General features: G+C 47.5%; 1 protein-coding gene across 1 annotated transcript in view; it reads right to left on the bottom strand.

Annotated features, from left to right (window-relative positions):
• The window catches only part of gli1 (GLI family zinc finger 1), a 51,641-nt gene that overhangs the window by 14,929 nt on the left and 17,224 nt on the right, over positions 1–19,488 (bottom strand). Inside the window, 6 exon segments of the mRNA XM_039016632.1 lie at positions 1,933–2,158; positions 13,529–13,850; positions 14,154–14,399; positions 14,708–14,872; positions 16,749–16,898; positions 17,163–17,300. Of these exon segments, the coding sequence (XP_038872560.1) occupies positions 1,933–2,158; positions 13,529–13,850; positions 14,154–14,399; positions 14,708–14,872; positions 16,749–16,898; positions 17,163–17,300 (1,247 nt within the window).

The raw sequence follows: 19,488 nt of genomic DNA on the forward strand, positions 1-19,488 counted from the left end.
AACTTGCAGGTGCCTTGGTGGAAGAGTGGGGTCACATCTCACAGCAAGAACTGGCAAATCTGGTGCAGTCCATGAGGAGGAGATGCACTGCAGTACTTAATGCAGCTGGTGGCCACACCAGATACTGACTGTTACTTTTGATTTTGACCCCCCTTTGTTCAAGGACAAATTATTCAATTTCTGTTAGTCACATGTCTGTGGAACTTGTTCAGTTTGTCTCAGTTGTTGAGTCTTGTTATTTTCATACAAATATTTACACACGTTAAGTTTGCTGAAAATAAACGCAGTTGACAGTGAGAGGACATTTTTTTTTTTGCTGAGTTAGGTAACATTGAACCTGGTTGGTTAGCTACCTACAGATTCATGCAAGGTAGTAACGTTATGAGTTGGGATTATGGTTCATTGTCTGAACAAAAGACCGCACTATGCAAGTAACGATTTCAGTAGAATGTTAATGATGTCACTGATACAACTGTTGATAGACGTAGCTGGTAAATAACTGGAGAATAACTGACGAATTTACGAACGCTCAACACCCGTTGAATATGGCCGGTGTCAGTAAACGTTGGCAAAAAAGCATAATTATATTGTTGCCAGCAGCACAGTTGCATTCACCAACACTCTGGATAACATAAAAACAGCCTCACCAGCTCTGCTAGGGCGAGTAAAATGGTCAGTGAGCTGTTCACTCATTTGTGTCTGGAAGTAGCTAGCAAGCTAGTCAAGGTTAGCCAGTTAACTTGGATGCTTGACTGCTGTACTTAGGTCAGAACGCTCGGATCAACCCTACTCCTCGGCCAGAGTGTCCAGTGTGCGCTCTGAATGCTACGAGGGCGAAACGCTCTGAATTTACGAATGGACAATCTGACAACGCTCTGGGTTTAGGAACACCCAGAGCGCACTCTGAGCACACTCTGGCACTCCAGATTAAATGTACGAACACACCCGTAGTGTAAACCAGGCTTTAGTCTTGAAACGTTGGTTGTTTAGTACACGGCCTCACATGTGAATCCTTAAAGATATGGGTGGGGCTAAGGCTTTAGAGGGTGTGAACGATGCTGAATGGGTCTAGAGAAAGAAGACCTGCCCAGTAGGTGTGCCAAAACATTCAAGGGCCATTTTCTCAAAATTGAAGTTACATGTTTATCAACTTCCAAAGCAGAATTACTTTCTCATTGTTCCTCAACTGTAGTGTATCATATACCATTTTCTAGCTCTGTGTCTCTACTTTTATCCAATGTAAAAAACACAAGTTCTAGCCAATGAGCTTCAGCCCCTCACCATTTGAGTGACAGCTAGCAACATGCACACACACCAGAGCGAGAGAGCAATGACATGGTGCACATATACAGTACCAGTCAAAAGCTTAGACACACCTACTCATTCAAGGGTGTTTCTTTATTTTGACTATGTTATACATTGTAGAATAATAGTGAAGACATCACAACTATGAAATAACACATATGAAATCATGTAGTAACCAAAAGTGTTACCAAAACAAAACAAATCAAAATATATTTGAGATTCTTCAAAGTAGCCACTCTTTTGCGAAGAGTGTGCGAAGCTGTCATCAAGGAAAAGGGTGGCTACTTTGAAGAATCAAAACTATAAAATATATTATGATTTGTTTAACACTTACAATGTAGAAAATAGTAAACATAAAGAAAAAACCTTGAATGAGTAGGTGTGTCCAAACTTTTGACTGGTACTGTATCTGCACATATATCCCCCGGGAGACAAATTTTGGCTCATGAGTACTACTTTCAGAACTACTGGCTAAAAAGTATACAAAGGTACAAGGGAATCTCTTTAAAAACATTAATTAAAACAGTTGTTTACAAAGTGGTCCTCCAAGGGTAAACAAATAACATGTAATGATTAAAAGAAGACAGTTACAAAACACAAATATTACCTCCTCCACCTCCTCCTAACTGGGAGACCTCGCTCGAGCGCCGGCTAGAGAGGTAGGGGGACACCATGGAAGAACGGCGGCTCACTGTGTAGGCAGAGCTCAGGCTGCTGGTGCCACTCCCCCTCCGGTCACTGATAGGGGGGGGCATGCCAGAGGGTATGCCGCCCAGCTCGTGATTGGACAGTTCCATGACGCGGCGGTTGGAGAGGAGGGGCGAGGGACTACACATCCCTCCCATCATCTCTCCTGGACAACCTGGAGAAACAAGACAGGATGAGAATCATCAGGTTAAATGACTGGCACATAAAATACTGCTACAATTTGAGAGTGAATGTCATTTTTTTGCTTCAGTCGATATCATCTATGCACTGTAGTGCATAAGGGGCTAAATACAGTAGTATTCAAGCCACTAGGGGGTACTCTGGTGAAGCCCATGCGAAATAAAGAAATACAGTTTAAGTGAATTGGGAAGAGTAATAATGAAAAACTAAAGAGAGACTGTAAACGGCTGTTACCTGTGCTGACATGATTAAAAGTGAAGTAAACCGTACATTTCGCATTGTAGTTTATATGATAAGCTCATTGGGAGGGTAACAAATTTGGAGGCACTGCTGAGATTTATTTTCATGTGAGCACCGGCCCATATTCCTGGAACGGACAACGAGTGAGAGACATTGGGAGAGTAGCTAGCTAGCTAACGTTAGCAGGCTAACCACCTAACGGAGTGTAGCTGTCTTGCCATTGCCTGCATTGTCGTTGTTGCCACGTGAGTAGGACATATGAGTCGAGAGAGGGAAACGTTGTTGGATGAAATCAAACAGAGTTCATGGACTTTAACTGAAGACAATTTACGGCACTTGTGTGTACGTTGTGGAATAGGAGGTGTAGATGACTCTGAAGTAAAAGGAAAGAGCCATCGCGCTTTGCGGCGCAAATTGATGGAAGATTACTGTGAGAAGGAGGATTTAATGGAATCGTGAAGATGAAGGAATGTCTTGGCTGCTTCAACTGAAAGACGAAATCAAAGGAATATCGGACTCTGAGGATACTGTGAAAAGTCTGCCTACAAGTCCCAGCCAGTCGGCGCCAACAAGGCAAGTGGACAGCGAACCCAGCAGAGAGACGGGAGCTGCGGCAGAACGAAAAGAAGAGGAAGGGGCTCCTCAGCCCAGCAGAGAAGTGGTCTCAGCTCCAGAAAGGCACCCCCCACTGTCAGGGTTGTGTGCGGCGAAGTAGCAGAGTCAAATGCAGGACACAGGTGTTGAGCGAAACACAAAACGTTTACTCAAAAATCACAGCAAAATTCCACAAAGGGAATAATTACAAAACATCATAAGAAATAACAACAACCCCTAACGTAACAAACAATCACGGACAAAACAGAAATGAAAGCCAGAGGGTTAAATAGGGAACATAATAGGGGAATTGAAACCAGGTGTGTAATTATGCAGACAAAACAAAACGAAACAGAAAAATGGATCGGTGGTGACTAGAAAGCCGGTGACGTCGACCGCCGAACACCACCCGAACAAGGAGAAGGGCCGACTTCGGCGGAAGTCGTGACAGTACCCCCCCCTTGACGCGCGGCTCCAGCAGCGCGACGACACCGGCCTCGAGGACGACCCGGAGGGCGAGGTGCAGGGCGATCTGGGTGGAGACGGTGAAACTCTTGTAACATAGATGGATCTAGAATGTCCTCCACCGGTACCCAGCATCTCTCCTCCGGGCCGTACCCCTCCCACTCCACGAGGTACTGAAGGCCCCTCGCCCGACGCCTAGAATCCATGATGGCTCTTACGCTATACGCCGGGACCCCCTCGATGTCAAGAGGGGGCGGAGGAACCTCCCGCACCTCAGACTGCTGGAGCGGACCAGCCACCACCGGCCTGAGGAGAGACACATGGAACGAGGGGTTAATACGGTAATCAGGGGGGAGTTGTAACCTATAACAAACCTCGTTCAATCTCCTCAGGACTTTAAATGGCCCCACAAACCGCGGACCCAGTTTCCGGCAGGGCAGGTAGGTTTCGGGTCGAGAGCCAGACCCGATCCCCCGGTGCATACACCGGGGCCTCACTGCGGTGGCGGTCGGCACTCGCTTTTTGTCTCCTGATGGCACGTTGTAGCCGTACGTGGGCAGCGTTCCAAGTCTCCTCTGAGTGCCGAAACCATTCATCCACCGCAGGAGCCTCAATCACGACCAGGATCGTGGTGTTACCCCGCGACGGGGGAAGATCCGTCACGAAATCCACCGATAGGTGTGACCATGGTCGCTGTGGAACGGGAAGGGGTTGTAATTTCCCTCTGGGCAGATGTCTAGGTGCCTTGCACTGTGCACATACCGAACAGGAGGAAACATAAACCCGCACGTCCTTAGCTAAAGTGGGCCACCAGTACTTCCCAGAAAGGCAGCGCACCGTCCGACCGATACCAGGATGACCAGAGGAGGGTGACGTATGAGCCCAACAGATCAAACGATCGCGGACATCAAACGGAACGTACAGACGCCCAGCTGGACAGTCATGTGGAATGGACTCTGTACGTGACGCCCGTTCGATGTCCGCGTCCACCTCCCACACCACCGGTGCCACCAGGCGAGAGGCTGTAATTATGGGAGTGGGATCTGTGGACCTCTCCTCTGTATCATACAGCCGGGACAGTGCATCTGCCTTAACGTTCTGGGAACCTGGTTTGTAGGTAAGGGTGAAATCAAAACGGGTGAAAAACATGGCCCACCTTGCCTGGCGAGGGTTCATTCTCCTCGCTGCCCGTATGTACTCCAGATTGCGGTGGTCAGTCCAAATGAGAAAAGGGTGTCTAGCCCCCTCAAGCCAGTGTCTCCACGCTTTCAGAGCCATGACAACAGCCAGCAACTCCCGGTCCCCCACATCATAGTTTCGCTCCGCCGGGCTGAGCTTCTTCGAAAAGAATGCACAGGGGCGGAGCTTTAGTGGCGTACCCGAACGCTGAGACAGCACAGCCCCTATCCCCGCCTCGGACGCGTCCACCTCAACTATGAATGCTAAGGAAGGATCAGGATGAGCCAGAACTGGAGCCGAGGTAAACAGAGCCTTCAGGTGACCAAAAGCCCTGTCCGCCCCAGCTGTCCACTGCAGTCGCACCGGTCCTCCCTTCAGCAGTGAGGTAATGGGAGCCGCTACCTGACCAAAACCCCGGATAAATCTCCGGTAGTAGTTGGCAAACCCTAAAAACCGCTGCACCTCCTTTACCGTGGTTGGAGTCGGCCAATTACACACGGCTGAAATGCGGTCATTCTCCATCTCTACCCCTAACGCTGAAAAGCGGTACCCTAGGAAGGAGATGGATCGTTGGAAGAACAGACATTTCTCAGCCTTGACGTACAGGTCATGCTCCAACAGTCGACCAAGCACCCTACGCACCAGGGACACATGCTCGGCGCGTGTAGCGGAGTATATTAGAATGTCATCTATATACACCACTACACCCTGCCTGTGCAGGTCCCTGAAGATCTCATCCACAAATGATTGGAAGACTGATGGAGCATTCATTAACCCGTACGGCATGACGAGGTACTCATAATGCCCAGAAGTGGTGCTAAATGCTGTCTTCCACTCATCTCCCCCCTTAATACGCACCAGGTTGTAAGCGCTCCTGAGGTCCAATTTTGTGAAGAAGCGCGCCCCGTGTAATGACTCGGTCATACTGGCTATGAGTGGTAGCGGGTAACTGTATTTTACCGTGATCTTATTTAATCCTCGATAATCAATACACGGGCGCAAACCTCCATCCTTCTTCTTCACAAAAAAGAAACTCGAGGAGACAGGTGAGATGGAAGGCCGAATGTATCCCTGTCCCAGAGATTCGGTGACATATGTCTCCATAGCCACCGTCTCCTCCTGTGACAGAGGATACACATGACTCCTGGGAAGTTTAGCGTCTACCAAGAGATCTATCGCACAATCCCCCGGTCGATGGGGTGGTAATTGAGTCGCCTTCTTCTTACAGAAGGCGAGTGCCAAATCGGCATATTCGGGAGGAATGTGCATGTTGGAAACCTGGTTTGGACTTTCCACCGTAGTGGCACCTAAGGAAACACCTACACATCTACCTGAACACTGACAGGACCATCCCTTGAGAGTCCTCTGTTGCCACGAAATAATCGGATCATGAGAGGCCAACCAGGGAAGACCCAACACAACAGGAAACGCAGGAGAGTCGATCAGAAAGAGACTAATTCTCTCCTCGTGATCCCCCTGCGTTCTCATAGCGATGGGCGCTGTGACCTCCCCAATCAGCCCCGACCCCAAAGGACGACTATCTAAGGCATGTACAGGGAAGGGAACATCAACAGGAATAATAGGGATCCCTAATCTATGTGCTAAAGAGCGATCAATAAAGTTCCCAGCTGCGCCTGAATCTACTAGCGCCTTATGCTGGGGATGCGAGGAAAACTCAGGAAATTCTATATGTAACCACAACAGAAGACTCTGGGTGAGTTATGTGCCTACTCACCGGAGATGACCCATCAGTGCTCCGCCTGCTACCTCGACTTCCAGGAGAAACACCCCAGCACCGGACAGCAGTGTGTCCTCTGCGTCCACAGTTGGTGCATGGAGTGGTCCTCCCTCCGGTCTCCCTTCTAGCAGCCCCTCCTAACTCCATCGGTGTAGGATCCAAGGGGCTGGGTAATGGAACGGGCGGACCCCGATCTAGACGTCCGCGGGAGGCCAACAGGTTATCCAGCCGGATAGATAAATCCACCAGCTGGTCCAGGTTAAGAGTGGTGTCCCTGCAGGCTAACTCCCTACGAACGTCCTCTCGTAGACTACACCTGTAGTGATCGATCAGGGCCCGCTCATTCCATCCCGCACCAGCGGCCAGAGTACGGAAGTCCAGGGCGAAATCTTGAGCGCTCCTCATCCCCTGTCTGAGATGGAACAAACGCTCTCCCGCCGCTATCCCTTCAGGTGGATGATCAAAGACCGCCCGGAAGCGGCGAGAAAAGTCATCATAGTCATCCAGGGTTTGGCCCTCTCTTCCCCAGATGGCGTTGGCCCACTCCAGGGCCTTACCAGTCAGACAGGAGATGAGGGCGCCCACTCTCTCTCGTCCTGAAGGGGTCGGATGAACAGTTGCCAGGTATAACTCCAACTGTAGGAGGAACCCCTGACACCCGGCTGCTGTACCGTCATACGCTCCTGGGAGCGAGAGCCGAGTCCCACTGGGTCCTGACGATGGAGGGATGACCGGTGGAGTAGGGAGAGGCGCGGGTGGGGGTGATGGGGTATGATTTACCGGGAGACCTCCTCTCTCCCATCGGTCCATTGTCTGCAGCACGCGATCCATGGCGGTCCCTAAACTGTGTAACATGGTCGCGTGCTGTTGAACTTGCTCCTCAACTGGGAGAGAGGGGCTGGCTGTGCCTGCTGACTCCATTTGAAGTTTGGGTCCGTGATTCTGTCAGGGTTGTGTGCGGCGAAGTAGCAGAGTCAAATGCAGGACACAGGTGTTGAGCGAAACACAAAACGTTTACTCAAAAATCACAGCAAAATTCCACAAAGGGAATAATTACAAAACATCATAAGAAATAACAACAACCACTAACGTAACAAACAATCATGGACAAAACAGAAATGAAAGCCAGAGGGTTAAATAGGGAACATAATAGGGGAATTGAAACCAGGTGTGTAATTATGCAGACAAAACAAAACGAAACAGAAAAATGGATCGGTGGTGACTAGAAAGCCGGTGACGTCGACCGCCGAACACCACCCGAACAAGGAGAAGGGCCGACTTCGGCGGAAGTCGTGACACCCACAGAGAGAGAATGGAGTGAGTATGTCCAGTTATAAAGACTTTAAAATTCATGGACAGATAAGAGATCAGAATCAAAATGATAAGCTCAGCTTCAGCAGCCTAGAACATCAGATTGAAAATGGACAGAGAAAAGGGGTACCATGCATTAGAAATCATAGAAGCAGTAACCAGAGCTGTGAGGCCAGGGCTTAAGATGAGGAGTTATCTGGAGGGAAAAACAGACATGACACTCTACACACTAAGGCAAATCTTGAGGACACATTATGCAGAGAAGGATGCTACTGAACTGTATCACAAGTTGACTAAAGCAACACAAGAGCCGGGAGACTCTGCCTTGGACTTCCTAGTCCGAGTCTTTGACCTGAGACAGAAAGTGTTATCAGCCTCAGCTCGTGCCCAATCAGGACTGAAATATAGCACGGAGTTAGTCAAGAGTCAATGCCTGCAGGCCATTGTTACAGGATTAACAAATGATAATGTCAGGGCAGAGATGAGAGTGCATCTCCAGAATATTAACACCAGTGATGAACTGTTGCTTGAGAAAATGCTAATTGCCCGGGGCAATGAAAGCGAACGCATGCAAAAGGCCAGGATTTCCCGTAAATTCACAGCCACATGAGGGAACGCAGTACAGAGTGAGGATAACGGGGATAGCGGAGAGGAATGTGCACAGGCAGAGCCCTCACAGACCACAGTCCGAAAACAAAATAAATATAATCCTCTCCTGAGTAAAATTGATGCGACCAATGAAGCAATCAAAGAACTGACCCGTCAGGTTGCCTCATTAGTACAGTCAGTACAGGGCCAGGGTGACAGTTCAGTTAGGAATCGCTCCAACAGAAAACCAAGTCCAACCAACAGGGAGAAAAGAAAATGCAAAAGTTGTTAAGAGACTGGTCAACAGACTTGCCATCATTGCTACAAATGTGGCAGTGATAGCCATTGGGCAGTAGGATGTAGGATCAGGGGCAACGCACATCCATCGGGAAACGCCTGGGGGTCACAACCATGGAACGGGGAGTGACCTCAGATACATCTAGTTCCATCCAGTGTTGCAATGGCTGCAGTGCAAAGGTAGAGAGAATCTCAGAGTTGAAGTTGTGTTCATTGTGGCATAAAGCTGCCTGCTGTTCCAAAGTGTGCCAACAGGATCATTGGAAACAGCACCAACCAACATGTAAGACTGACCACAACTCCCCTTGTCCCATGACACAGAGAGAGTGGGGGGCCAACTACCCCAGCTACCACAGGACATTGTAATATAGCACAGCTCATTGGTAAAAAATGTCAAGTGTGGTGTTATATGGATGGTGTAAAGACTCTAGCATTATGGGACACAGGGGCTCAGGTATCCATCATAAGTGAGGAATGGAGCAAACGTAATTTGCCACGCACACAAATTAGACCACTGGCAGAAATCATGGGCAATACAGAGAAACTGGATCTGAGGGCAGCCAATGGCACTGAAATTCCCTTTCTGGGTTGAATGGACATTTGCTTCAGTTTGCTTGATTCCAAAGCTGAGGTCATTGCAGGAAAACAGTTGAGGGTTCCGATATTAGTCACAAATGAAAGCCTGGAGAAACCAATCATTGGGTTTAATGTAATTGAAGAAATAGTTCAAACAAAAAGTAACAAGGAGCCCTCAGAGCTGATGTATACAGTAAATATGCTAAGAAATGCACTTGAGCTAGGACAGGGAAAGGCAAAGACTCTACTCAATCTGCTTCAGCACTCAGAATACACGGAGGAATGCTTGCTTACAGCAGGCAGACGTGACGTTGTCATTCCAGGTGGACAAACAAAATGGATTCATCCCTGTATCCCAAGAGTGGCTCCCTTCAATGATGAAATTGTGTTATTTGAACCGGACGTGAGAGTGATCTGGGGCCTGAACCTACAAAGCCAGGTTGTGAAAACATCAAAACGGCCATCTCGAAAAGTTGACATTGCATTAGTGAATACTACCAAACATGACATTACCTTACCAAGACAAACAGTGATAGGGACATTACAGAGAGTAGTAGCGTGTCACCCGGTTCCTGTGCCCAGGGGAGAGAAGGTTACTGTAGCACAGGTTCAGGACAGATCCCCACTGGAGCCTGGCCCTGATAACGGTCAAATAGAGTGGTGGGACCCACCTGTAGAGGTTCAGCACTTGAGCCAAGAACAACAAGAATTAGTCAAACGGATGCTCAGAGAGGAATCAGCTGTTTTCGCCAAAGATGACATGGATATAGGGTGTATTGAAAATCTCAGAATGGAGATAACATTGACTGATAACATACCCGTGGCAAAGAGATACAACGGTGTGCCACGCCCCTTGTATGCTGAGGTGAAAAGCAACCTTCAGGGGCTCCTGAAAAAAAACTTAATCAGGAAGTCAACTTCATCATACACATCACCTTTGGTCTGCGTACGTAAAAAGGATGGGAGTTTAAGACTTTGTGTTGATTACAGGGGATTGAACATGAAGACTGTTCTGGACAGGCATCCCATACCCCGTATACAGGAAATACTTGATGGTTTGGGAGGAAACTCATGGTTTACAGTTTTAGATCAAGGAAAGGCTTTGTGGGAGAGGAGTCCAGAAAATACAGTGCCTTCAGCACCCCTTGGGCCTAGTATGAATGGAATAGAATTCCCTTTCGCTTATCAAACAGTTCCTCTGCCTTCCAACGACGCATGGAGGAAAGTTGAGAGGGGATAAGAGAGAGAATCTGTGTACCATATTTGGTTGACGTTCTTATTTTTAGTCAGTCATTTGAACAACATGTGGAAGATGTCCGTCAGGTACTCAGGCAGCAAAATAAATGGGGTGTTAAACTCAGGGCTGATTAGTGTGACCTGTTCAAGAATGAGGTCCGTTATTTAGGAAAAATAATTTCTGCTGAGGGTTACAGAATGGATGTTGAAGAAATTGTAGCAGTGCAAGAACTGGTAAACAGGCCACCAACAAACGTGAGAGAGCTGAGGAAACTACTGGGGTTTCTAGGGTACTACAGGGGTTATGTACAGAACTTCTCACAACATGCTAAATGTCTCTATGACTTACTAGCAGTGAAGACGAAGACCCCAGCATCCGGGAAGCGAAGGACCAAGGTAGCTATGCAGTCAGGACAGGCTCTGCCCCACCAGAAAGTTATATGGGAGGATGCTCACCAGAGAGCATTAGAACACTTGGTGAGTGTGTTGACTAATCCACCTGTGCTTGCTTACCCAGATTTCAAGGACCCTTTTATCCTGCATGTTGATGCCTCCGAAGAGGGATTGGGAGGTATGTTATACCAACGACAATGTGGGGTCATTGGATATGGCTCCCGCACCCTGACTCAAGCAGAGAGAAACTATCACCTTCGCTCAGGGAAACTGGAATTCTTGGCCCTCAAATGGACAGTGACTGAGTGGTTCTGAGATGACCTATTTTATGCTCCCTCTGTGACAGTGTATAACCCCTTGACCTATGTACTAACTACAGCAAGACTGAATGCCACCGGTCATCGCTGGGTGGCGGAGCTGTCTGACTTTAATCTCACACTGAAGTATCGTCCTGGAAAGGTAAACACTGATGCAGACTTTCTGTCACGCTCTCCTTTGCATGCTGAACATTACATGGAAGAATGCACAGAGAAACACTCACTTGAAATGGTAAAAGCAACACTCAATAATCTTCAGGCACAACAGAATGACTGTGTAATGTGGATATCCACAGTCACACTAAGGCCATCAGTGCAAGGTGAGCTGTCATGGTGGGGGGGAACAGTCACAGACCGACTGTCTCCACACGATATCATGCAGGCTCAGTTAAAGGACGCGGCTGTATGGAGAATCTTGGAAGTGAAAAGTCAAAGGACTAAGTCTAAACAAACAGAATGTCAACAAGAGTCATACAAAGTCAAACAGTTACTGCAAGAGTGGAACAGGCTCCATGTCTCACCAGATGGATTATTACAAAGGAGAACAGCAAAAAGGACACAAGTTGTGGTACCAAGTCAGTATAGAACACTGATTAACAAGTACTTACACACTGAAATGGCCCATCTAGGAACAGAAAGAGTGTTGAACTTAGCACGAGAGCGCTTTTATTGGCCGCGCATGCAACATGACATTGAACACTTTATCACCAAAGTGTGTAAGTGTATCAAACAAAAGAAACCCAGTGTAATAACTAGGGCCCCAATGCAACATGTACGAGCTACAACTCCTTTCCAGAAGATTTCAATTGACTATGTGCATTTGGAGAAAAGCAGAGGGGGCTACGAGTACATTTGGGTTATTTTAGATAACAAGCCTACCCCACCGGAAATAAGTCAGGGAAAACTGCAGCAAAAAAAGCTTTTCGATGATTTTTTCCCAAAGTTCGGCTTTGTGTCAAAAATCCATCATGATCAGGGAAGAGAGTTTGAAAATCAGTTATTCAGAGCCTTGCAGAACTGTACGGGAATAGCCAATTCCAGAACCTCTCCATATCATCCACAGGGGAATCCGGTGGAGAGATTTAACCGTACACTGTTGTCAATGTTGCGCACACTAGATGAAGAGGAAAAAGGCCAACTGGGGTGATTATCTGAACAAGGTCATTCATGCATATAATTGTACCACCAGTGATGCTCCTGGGTTCTCACCGTATTTCCTGCTATTTGGAAGGGCTCCACTGCTACCTGTTGACCTTGTCTTTGGGTTACAGATAAAGGAACAGGAGATATCATACCAGGATTATGCTAAGAAGTGGCAGCAACAGATGGCTGAAGCCTATGACATCGCCAGTAGAAACATGGAGAAGTCAACAGCAAAGGGAAACGCCTACTACGATCGGAAGAAAACGAGTTCGGTTCTGGTCTCAGGGGATCGTGTACTGGTGATGAACATGTCAGAAGGTGGGGGGACGGGAAAGCTAAGATCACACTGGGAGGACCAAATACATGTGGTGGTAACCAGGAAAGGTGATGACAGCCCTGTCTATGAGGTCAAACCCGAGAGGGGTAGAGGCAGGGCCTGGGTTCTGCATCGCAATATGCTCATGTCATGTAATTCCCTACCATTTGAGGAACCTGTTGAAACACCCAGTAGAGGTCTGTGGAGAAGGGAACCACCCCAGCAAAAGCAGCGTTGAGTCTGAGAGCTCAGATGAGGATTCTTATCCAGTATTCATCCAACTAGAGATGTTCTGATGTGTATATATTTTCTCGTTTACCGTTACTAATCACAGTGTGATAATGTTTAGTGGGGGTTGCGTCTTTGCCTATAAAGGCAGACTGGTCATGTCTAGATAGTTATATGGCTGTTAGGCCAGTTTTCTCCGTTGTTCTCATGACCAGTACTTACATCCTCTGTTTGTTTTGAGGCCAGTGAAATGTTTGGGACAACATTTAGTTTTTGCAGGGGGGTGTTGTAAGGGGCTTAATACAGTTGTATTCCAGCCACTAGGGGGTACTCTGGTGAAGCCCATGGGAAATAAAGAAATATAGTTTAAGTGAATTGGGAAGAGTAAGAATGAAAAACGAAAGAAAGACTGTAAACGGCTGTTACCTGTGCTGACATGATTAAAAGTGACGTAAACCGTACTTTCCGCATTGTAGTTTATATGATAAGCTCATTGGGAGGGTAACACATACATTTTAGTTAGCCTCACACTTCAAGGGCTGTTCAAGAAGAAAGCATAAGTATTGTGAACTGAATCCAAGCTCAGCATCTTACTCCCAGGTCTGATTCTAGGTAAATGGTCCTCTATAGATGACGAGGTCCTCTATAGACAAGGACCAGGTTTAAAATCACTGGTTCAACCATCGTTCTTCATCTACAAGCGACTTTACAAACCTGTGAGTGCTGGTAGCTTGCTACTCCGACCACAGCGTCCAGGTGGAGTGGGCCTTCTGATCTGTTTCAGCTTGTCTATCTTCAGGTTCTCTAGTCTCTTTAGGGCCTGAGCCGACGTGCCCCCCATCCCTGCCATGCCCTGCCCTCTTCCCCCAGCTTCGCCTCCTCCTCCCGCCCCTCCGTCCTCCAGAGCGGTCAGGTCCTCCAGGCTCCCTGCTGCGTTCAGGTTCATCTCCACACCACTGTCGTTGTTGTTCGCGCTCCCCAGAGGAGAACGCTCGCTACTGCAGGACGACTGGCCACCCGGACTGGGCTGAGACTTCTGGAAGAAAGAGAGATGACGATGTAGCTTAATACATGTAGCTTAAAACATTTGGAAGAACTCTATAGCAGCGGGACAGCACAGAGGGCAGGAGTTGAGTCAGAAGATGACTTCATTCTCAGCTCTCCAGTCTAAATCACAGGAGGTTGGTGGCACCTTAATTAGGGAGAACGGGCTTGTGGTAATGGCTGGAGTGGAATGGTATCAAATACATCAAAGACATGGTTTCGATGTGTTTGATGCCATTCCATTTGCTCCGTTCCAGCCATTATTATGAGCCGTCTTCCCCTTCCCCTCACTCACCAGAGCAGATTCAGGCGCCAGCAGTTTGCAGTCCTCCCTGTGTCTAGTCTCCTCTTTCTCCAGCAGCAGTTCACCAGACTGTCCACCGGGGGTCAGTGATGAGCCAGGCGGCCGGGGCCCAGTGTCCCCTCGGTGCTTCTTAGTGATGTGAGCCTCAGGGCCGTGGACTGTCTTCACGTGCTTCCGCAGAGAGCTGGGGTCTGTGTAGCGCTTCGTACACCCAGGGATCTTACACACATACGGCTTCTGTCGTGGGACAGGAGGACACAACACGATTGGACACGGAAACAAAACTTGAATTCAGGTAGATGTCAGACATTTGTAGCTATTTTAAGTCATTTCTTATGCCATCCGCCTTTCAAATAGTCTCTCATGATGTCAAAACACGAGAAAAATCTGTGAGATAAATCATAGATTTCAATGTAATCGAGGCTGATAGATCATTCACCAGCTATTCATAACACAATTTAAAGCTATAACTTGAGTGAACAATCCCTTTAAGCAGGTGATGATGTCAGCAGTTGGAGTTAGTGTGATTGGTTGATTGATTGTACCTCGTTGGAGTGTGTGCGGTTCTGGTGCTTGGCTCTGTCCGAGGCGTTGGAGAAGGCTTTGTTGCATCCCTCGTGTTCACAGACATACGGCTTCTCCCCTGTATGAGACCGCAGGTGGGTCTTCAGGTTCTCCAGGCGAGAGTAGGCCTTGTTGCAGCCCTCAAACTGAAACAACGCATAAAGCATCATAACACAGCTCAAGGTGAAACACACAAGACCCATACCAAGAGTAGGCCTTATTACAGCCCACAAACTGAAACAGAGGTTAACAATGTCTTATAATACCCATCAAACCGAAACACACATAACGCATTACAACACACGCTCAAACTTACAGTACATTAGGAAAGTATTCAGACCCTTTCCCTTTATCCACATTTTGTTACGTTACAGCCTTATTCTGAAATTGATTAAATCATTTCCCCCCCTCATCAATCTACACACAATACCCCATAATGACAAAATGAAAACAAAATGAAAAACTGTCTATATAAGATCCCAGTTGACAACAGTTGACAGTCAGAGCAAAAACCAAGCCACGAGGTCGAAGGAATTGTCCGTAGAGCTCAGAGACAGGATTGTGTCGAGGCATAGATCTGGGGAAGGGTACCAAAACATTTCTGCAGCATTGAAGGTCTCCAAGAACACAGTGGCCTCCAGTATTCTTAAACATAAGAAGTTTAAACCATCAAGACTCTTCCTAGAGCTGGCTGCCCGGCCAAACTGAGCCGTCGAGGGAGAAGGGCCTTGGTCAGGGAGGTGACTAAGACCCCGATGGTCACTCTTAGAGAGTTCCAGAGTTCCTCTGTGGAGATAGGAAAACCTTCCAGAAGGACAACCATCTCTGCAGCACTACACCAATCAGGCCTTTACGGTAGAGTGGCCAGACGGAAGCCACTCCTCAGTAAAAGGCACATGACAGCCCGCTTGGAGTTTTTCAAAAGGCACCTAAAGGACTCCCAGACCATGCGAAACAAGATTCTCTGGTCTGATGAAACCAAGATCGAACTCTTTGGCCTGAATGCCAAGCGTCACGTCTGAAGGAAACCTGGCACCATCCCTACTGAAGCATGGTGGCAGGGACTGGGAGACGAATCAGGATCGAGGGAAAGATGAATGGAGCAAAGTACAGAGATCCTTGATGAAAACCTGCTCCAGAGTGCTCAGGATCTCAGACTGGGGCGAAGGTTCACATTCCAAGTCTCTGAATGACATGTCTCTGAATGTCCTTGAGTGGCCCTGCCAGAGCCCGTACTTGAACCCGATCGAACATCTCTGGATAGACCTGAAAATAACTGTGCAGCGACGCTCCCCATCCAACCACACACAGCTTGAGAGGATCTGCAGAGAAGAATGGGAGAAATGCCCCAAATACAGGTGAGCCAAGCTTGTAGCGTCATATCCAGGAACACTCGAGGCCGTAATCGCAGCCAAAGGTGCTTCAACAAAGTACTGAGTAAAGAGTCTGAATACTTATGTAAATTTGATATTTCAGTTTTACATTTTTAATACATTTGCAAAAATCTTAAAAACTAGTTTTGCTTTGTCATTATGGGGTATTGTGTGATGAAAAAAACATTGATGAGGAAAACATTTTTTTTTAATCCATTTTAGAATAAGACTGTAACGTAACAAAATGTGGAAAAGTCAAGGGGTCCGAATACTTTCTGAATGCACTGTATATTATCCCTCAAACTGAAACTATAGATGCACATCTTATTACAGCCCTCAAACTGAAACACACATAACACATTATAACACAGCTCAAACTGATACACACATACTGTACAAATACCAATATGTAACGTAGACTGAAAGACAAGGTCTGATGTAATCACTGTCAGGTAGCGTATTTCGATTAAAGCCACATACATGCACTGTGAGTATACTACCTATACTGTATCTCTCTCTCAAACTGATCTATGAAATTCATTATTTGATGAATTTGAAATTTGATTCTAAACTGAATTTGAATTCATTTAACGATCAACTTCAAAGCTCAGTTTGCGAGAGAGCGACCAGGATACTGTAGTATACTCACAGTACACTTATGCGGTTTCTCTCCTGTGTGCCTGCGCATGTGAACCACCAGCATGTACTGGGCCTTGAAAGGTCTCTGCTCCCTGGAACACTCCTGCCAGTGGCACACAAACTCCTTCTTCTCTCCGTGGATGTGCTCGTTGTTTATGTGCTGTTGAAGACAGAGGGATGTTATGGTTGATTTACACGGATCCTGTGTTTTGGACCATAGTTGGAGACCGCTACTCGGGACTGACTCAAACCAACGGTTCCCTTCCGTTCCCTTCTCTCATACAGTGTGTATATGAGAGAAGGGAATACTTTTTCCTCATGACCTGGCCAGAAAAGCTCTGGGTCCTAACAAGTGCCGGGGGCCCTGAGTTTATCCAGGCCAAGTCACGTAGTCAGGAAAACCTCCTGTCCTGTCCATACTCACGTGGACTAGCTGCTCCTGCGTGTCAAACTCCTTGCTGCAGCTCTCCCAGTGGCAGTTGGTCTCATAGATGGCCTCTGGTTCCGGTTTATCCTCCTTATCCAGATCCTCCCGCCCCTCCAGCAGACCCATCAGAGGATCCTGGGTAGAGGTCAATGGTCACGGGTCATTGGTTAGAAGTCAGGGTTCAACACAACAGGAAGTACATGGGCGGTTCTCAGATGAGCAACATTAAATACACATAGTTGAAACAGTTGTTGAAACACATAGCACACACACACACATGCAGGCGCATACACACAATCTCTCTCTCTGTCTCTCTCTCTCTCTCTCTCTCTCTCTCTCTCTCACACAATGACAATCTCACACATTTTGTTAGCAAAATGTTTTAAAGTTGTGATTGAGTGTTACCATGTGGGATTGTGTGGTTGAGTGTGTAGTGTAACCTGTTACCTGTGTGTTATGTTCTTCATTAAATATGTACATTTTACTCATTTAGCAGACACTCTTATCCAGAGTGACTTAGAGTTTGTGCATTCATCTTCATTTTAGATACTCTTTAAAGAGGTAGGGTTTCAGATGTTTTCGGGAAGACTCAGCTACCCTAGCTTTAGGGGGAAGCTGGTTTCACCATTGCTGGGCTGAGCGGGAGCTGCCCTCCCGTAGGGGTGGGAGGGCCAAGAGACCAGAGGTAGCAGAACGGAGTACTCAGGTTGGGTTTAGGGTTTGCTGCTCCATAGGTAAGTACCATGGTCTTGTAGTGGATGAAAGCTTCGACTGCCCAGCCAAGACAGAGTTGCAGTGGACCAGACGGGAGATGACAATTGCATGGATTAGGGCCTGCGCCGCTTCCTTTGTGAGGTAGGGTCTTACTCTACGGATGTTGTAGAGCATAAACCTACCGGAGCAAGTATCTACATTGATGTTTGCAGAGAGTGACAGGGGTGTTGTCCAGGGTCACGCCAAGGTTCTTTGCATTCTGGGAGGTGGACACCATAGAGTGGTCAACCATGATGGAGATGTCTTGGAGCAGGCATGCCTTCCCCCGGGAGTAAGAGCAGCTCTGTCTTGTTGAGCTGGAGGTGGGGGGGCCGACATCCAAGCTGAGACATGGGCCTAGAACCGAGCCCCGGGGGACACCAGTAGTGAGAGTATTTGGCGCAGACACAGATCCTCTCCACGTCACCTGGTAGGAGCAGAGGACGTGATGGTTCATGCTGTCGAAGGCAGCGGATAGATCTAGGAGGATGAGAACTGAGGAGAACGAGTCAGCTTTGGCAGTGCGGCAAGCCTCCGTGACACAGAGGAGAGCAGTCTCGGTTGAGTGACCCGTCTTGAACCCTGACTGGTTAGGGTCAAGAAGATCGTTCTGAGACAGTTGTCAGAAAGTGTTTTGGAAAGAAAAGAAAGAGGGGATACTGGTCTGTAGTTTTTTTTACATCAGAGGGGTTGAGTGTTTGTTTATTGAGGAGGGGAGCGACTCTAGCCATTTTGTGGTGAGAGGGGATGCAGCCAGTGGTCAGGGATGAGTTGATAAGGAAAGTGAGGAAAGGAAGGTCTCCGGAGATGGTCTGGAGAAGGGAGAAGGGGATGGGGCTAAGCGGGCAAGTTTTCGGGCGGCCAGACCTCACTAGTCGCAGGATTTCATCTGGAGAGAGAGGGGAGAAAGAGGTCCAGGCGTAGGGTAGATCTGTGGGAGTGGGGACAGTGGACTCAATAGGCTGAGTGAATGAGGAGCGGATGTCGTCAACCTTCTTTTCAAAGTGTGTGTGTGTTTTGTGTGCAGAAGATTTCATTCTTACGGGTCAGACCCACAGAGAAATCTGACTGCCGATAGGTATTGCCCAGAGTGTCGGCAGTTAAGTTTTTGTTGTTCACAGTTTTACCTCTGATTTTTGCTTCGCATAAATACTCCCAGCCACAAGTGGGCAGTAGCTTGTTTGGCTTGTGCCTGCTGTAGCTAATGTAAGCTAACTGGCAAGCAGCGCTAATGTTGTTGCTAGCTAGCTAGAATTTGTAGTAAGCCCTTATTGATACTAACCAGATGACCACAACTAAATAACTGGTGTAGGTAGCAACATTATAATTAAATCACAATGGATTTGTTTTTGAATGAAGCAGATGCCTGTTAGCTGTCGAGAGTCGGTGGAGTAGCTAGCTAGCTATGTTGTGCTAAACATTTAGCCAAAATTAGCTAGCACGCGAACTGGCATTGGCAGTACGGGATAATGGAAGGTGAAATCAATTATTAGTAGAAAGCTAGCTTGGTAAAGGCAAGCATTTAGTGTTGTGTGCATTGTGCTGCACTTACCACCCCATTAGTTTCATA

The sequence above is a fragment of the Salvelinus namaycush genome, chromosome 20 (assembly GCF_016432855.1).
Source record: "Salvelinus namaycush isolate Seneca chromosome 20, SaNama_1.0, whole genome shotgun sequence".
Lineage (NCBI taxonomy): Eukaryota > Metazoa > Chordata > Actinopteri > Salmoniformes > Salmonidae > Salvelinus > Salvelinus namaycush.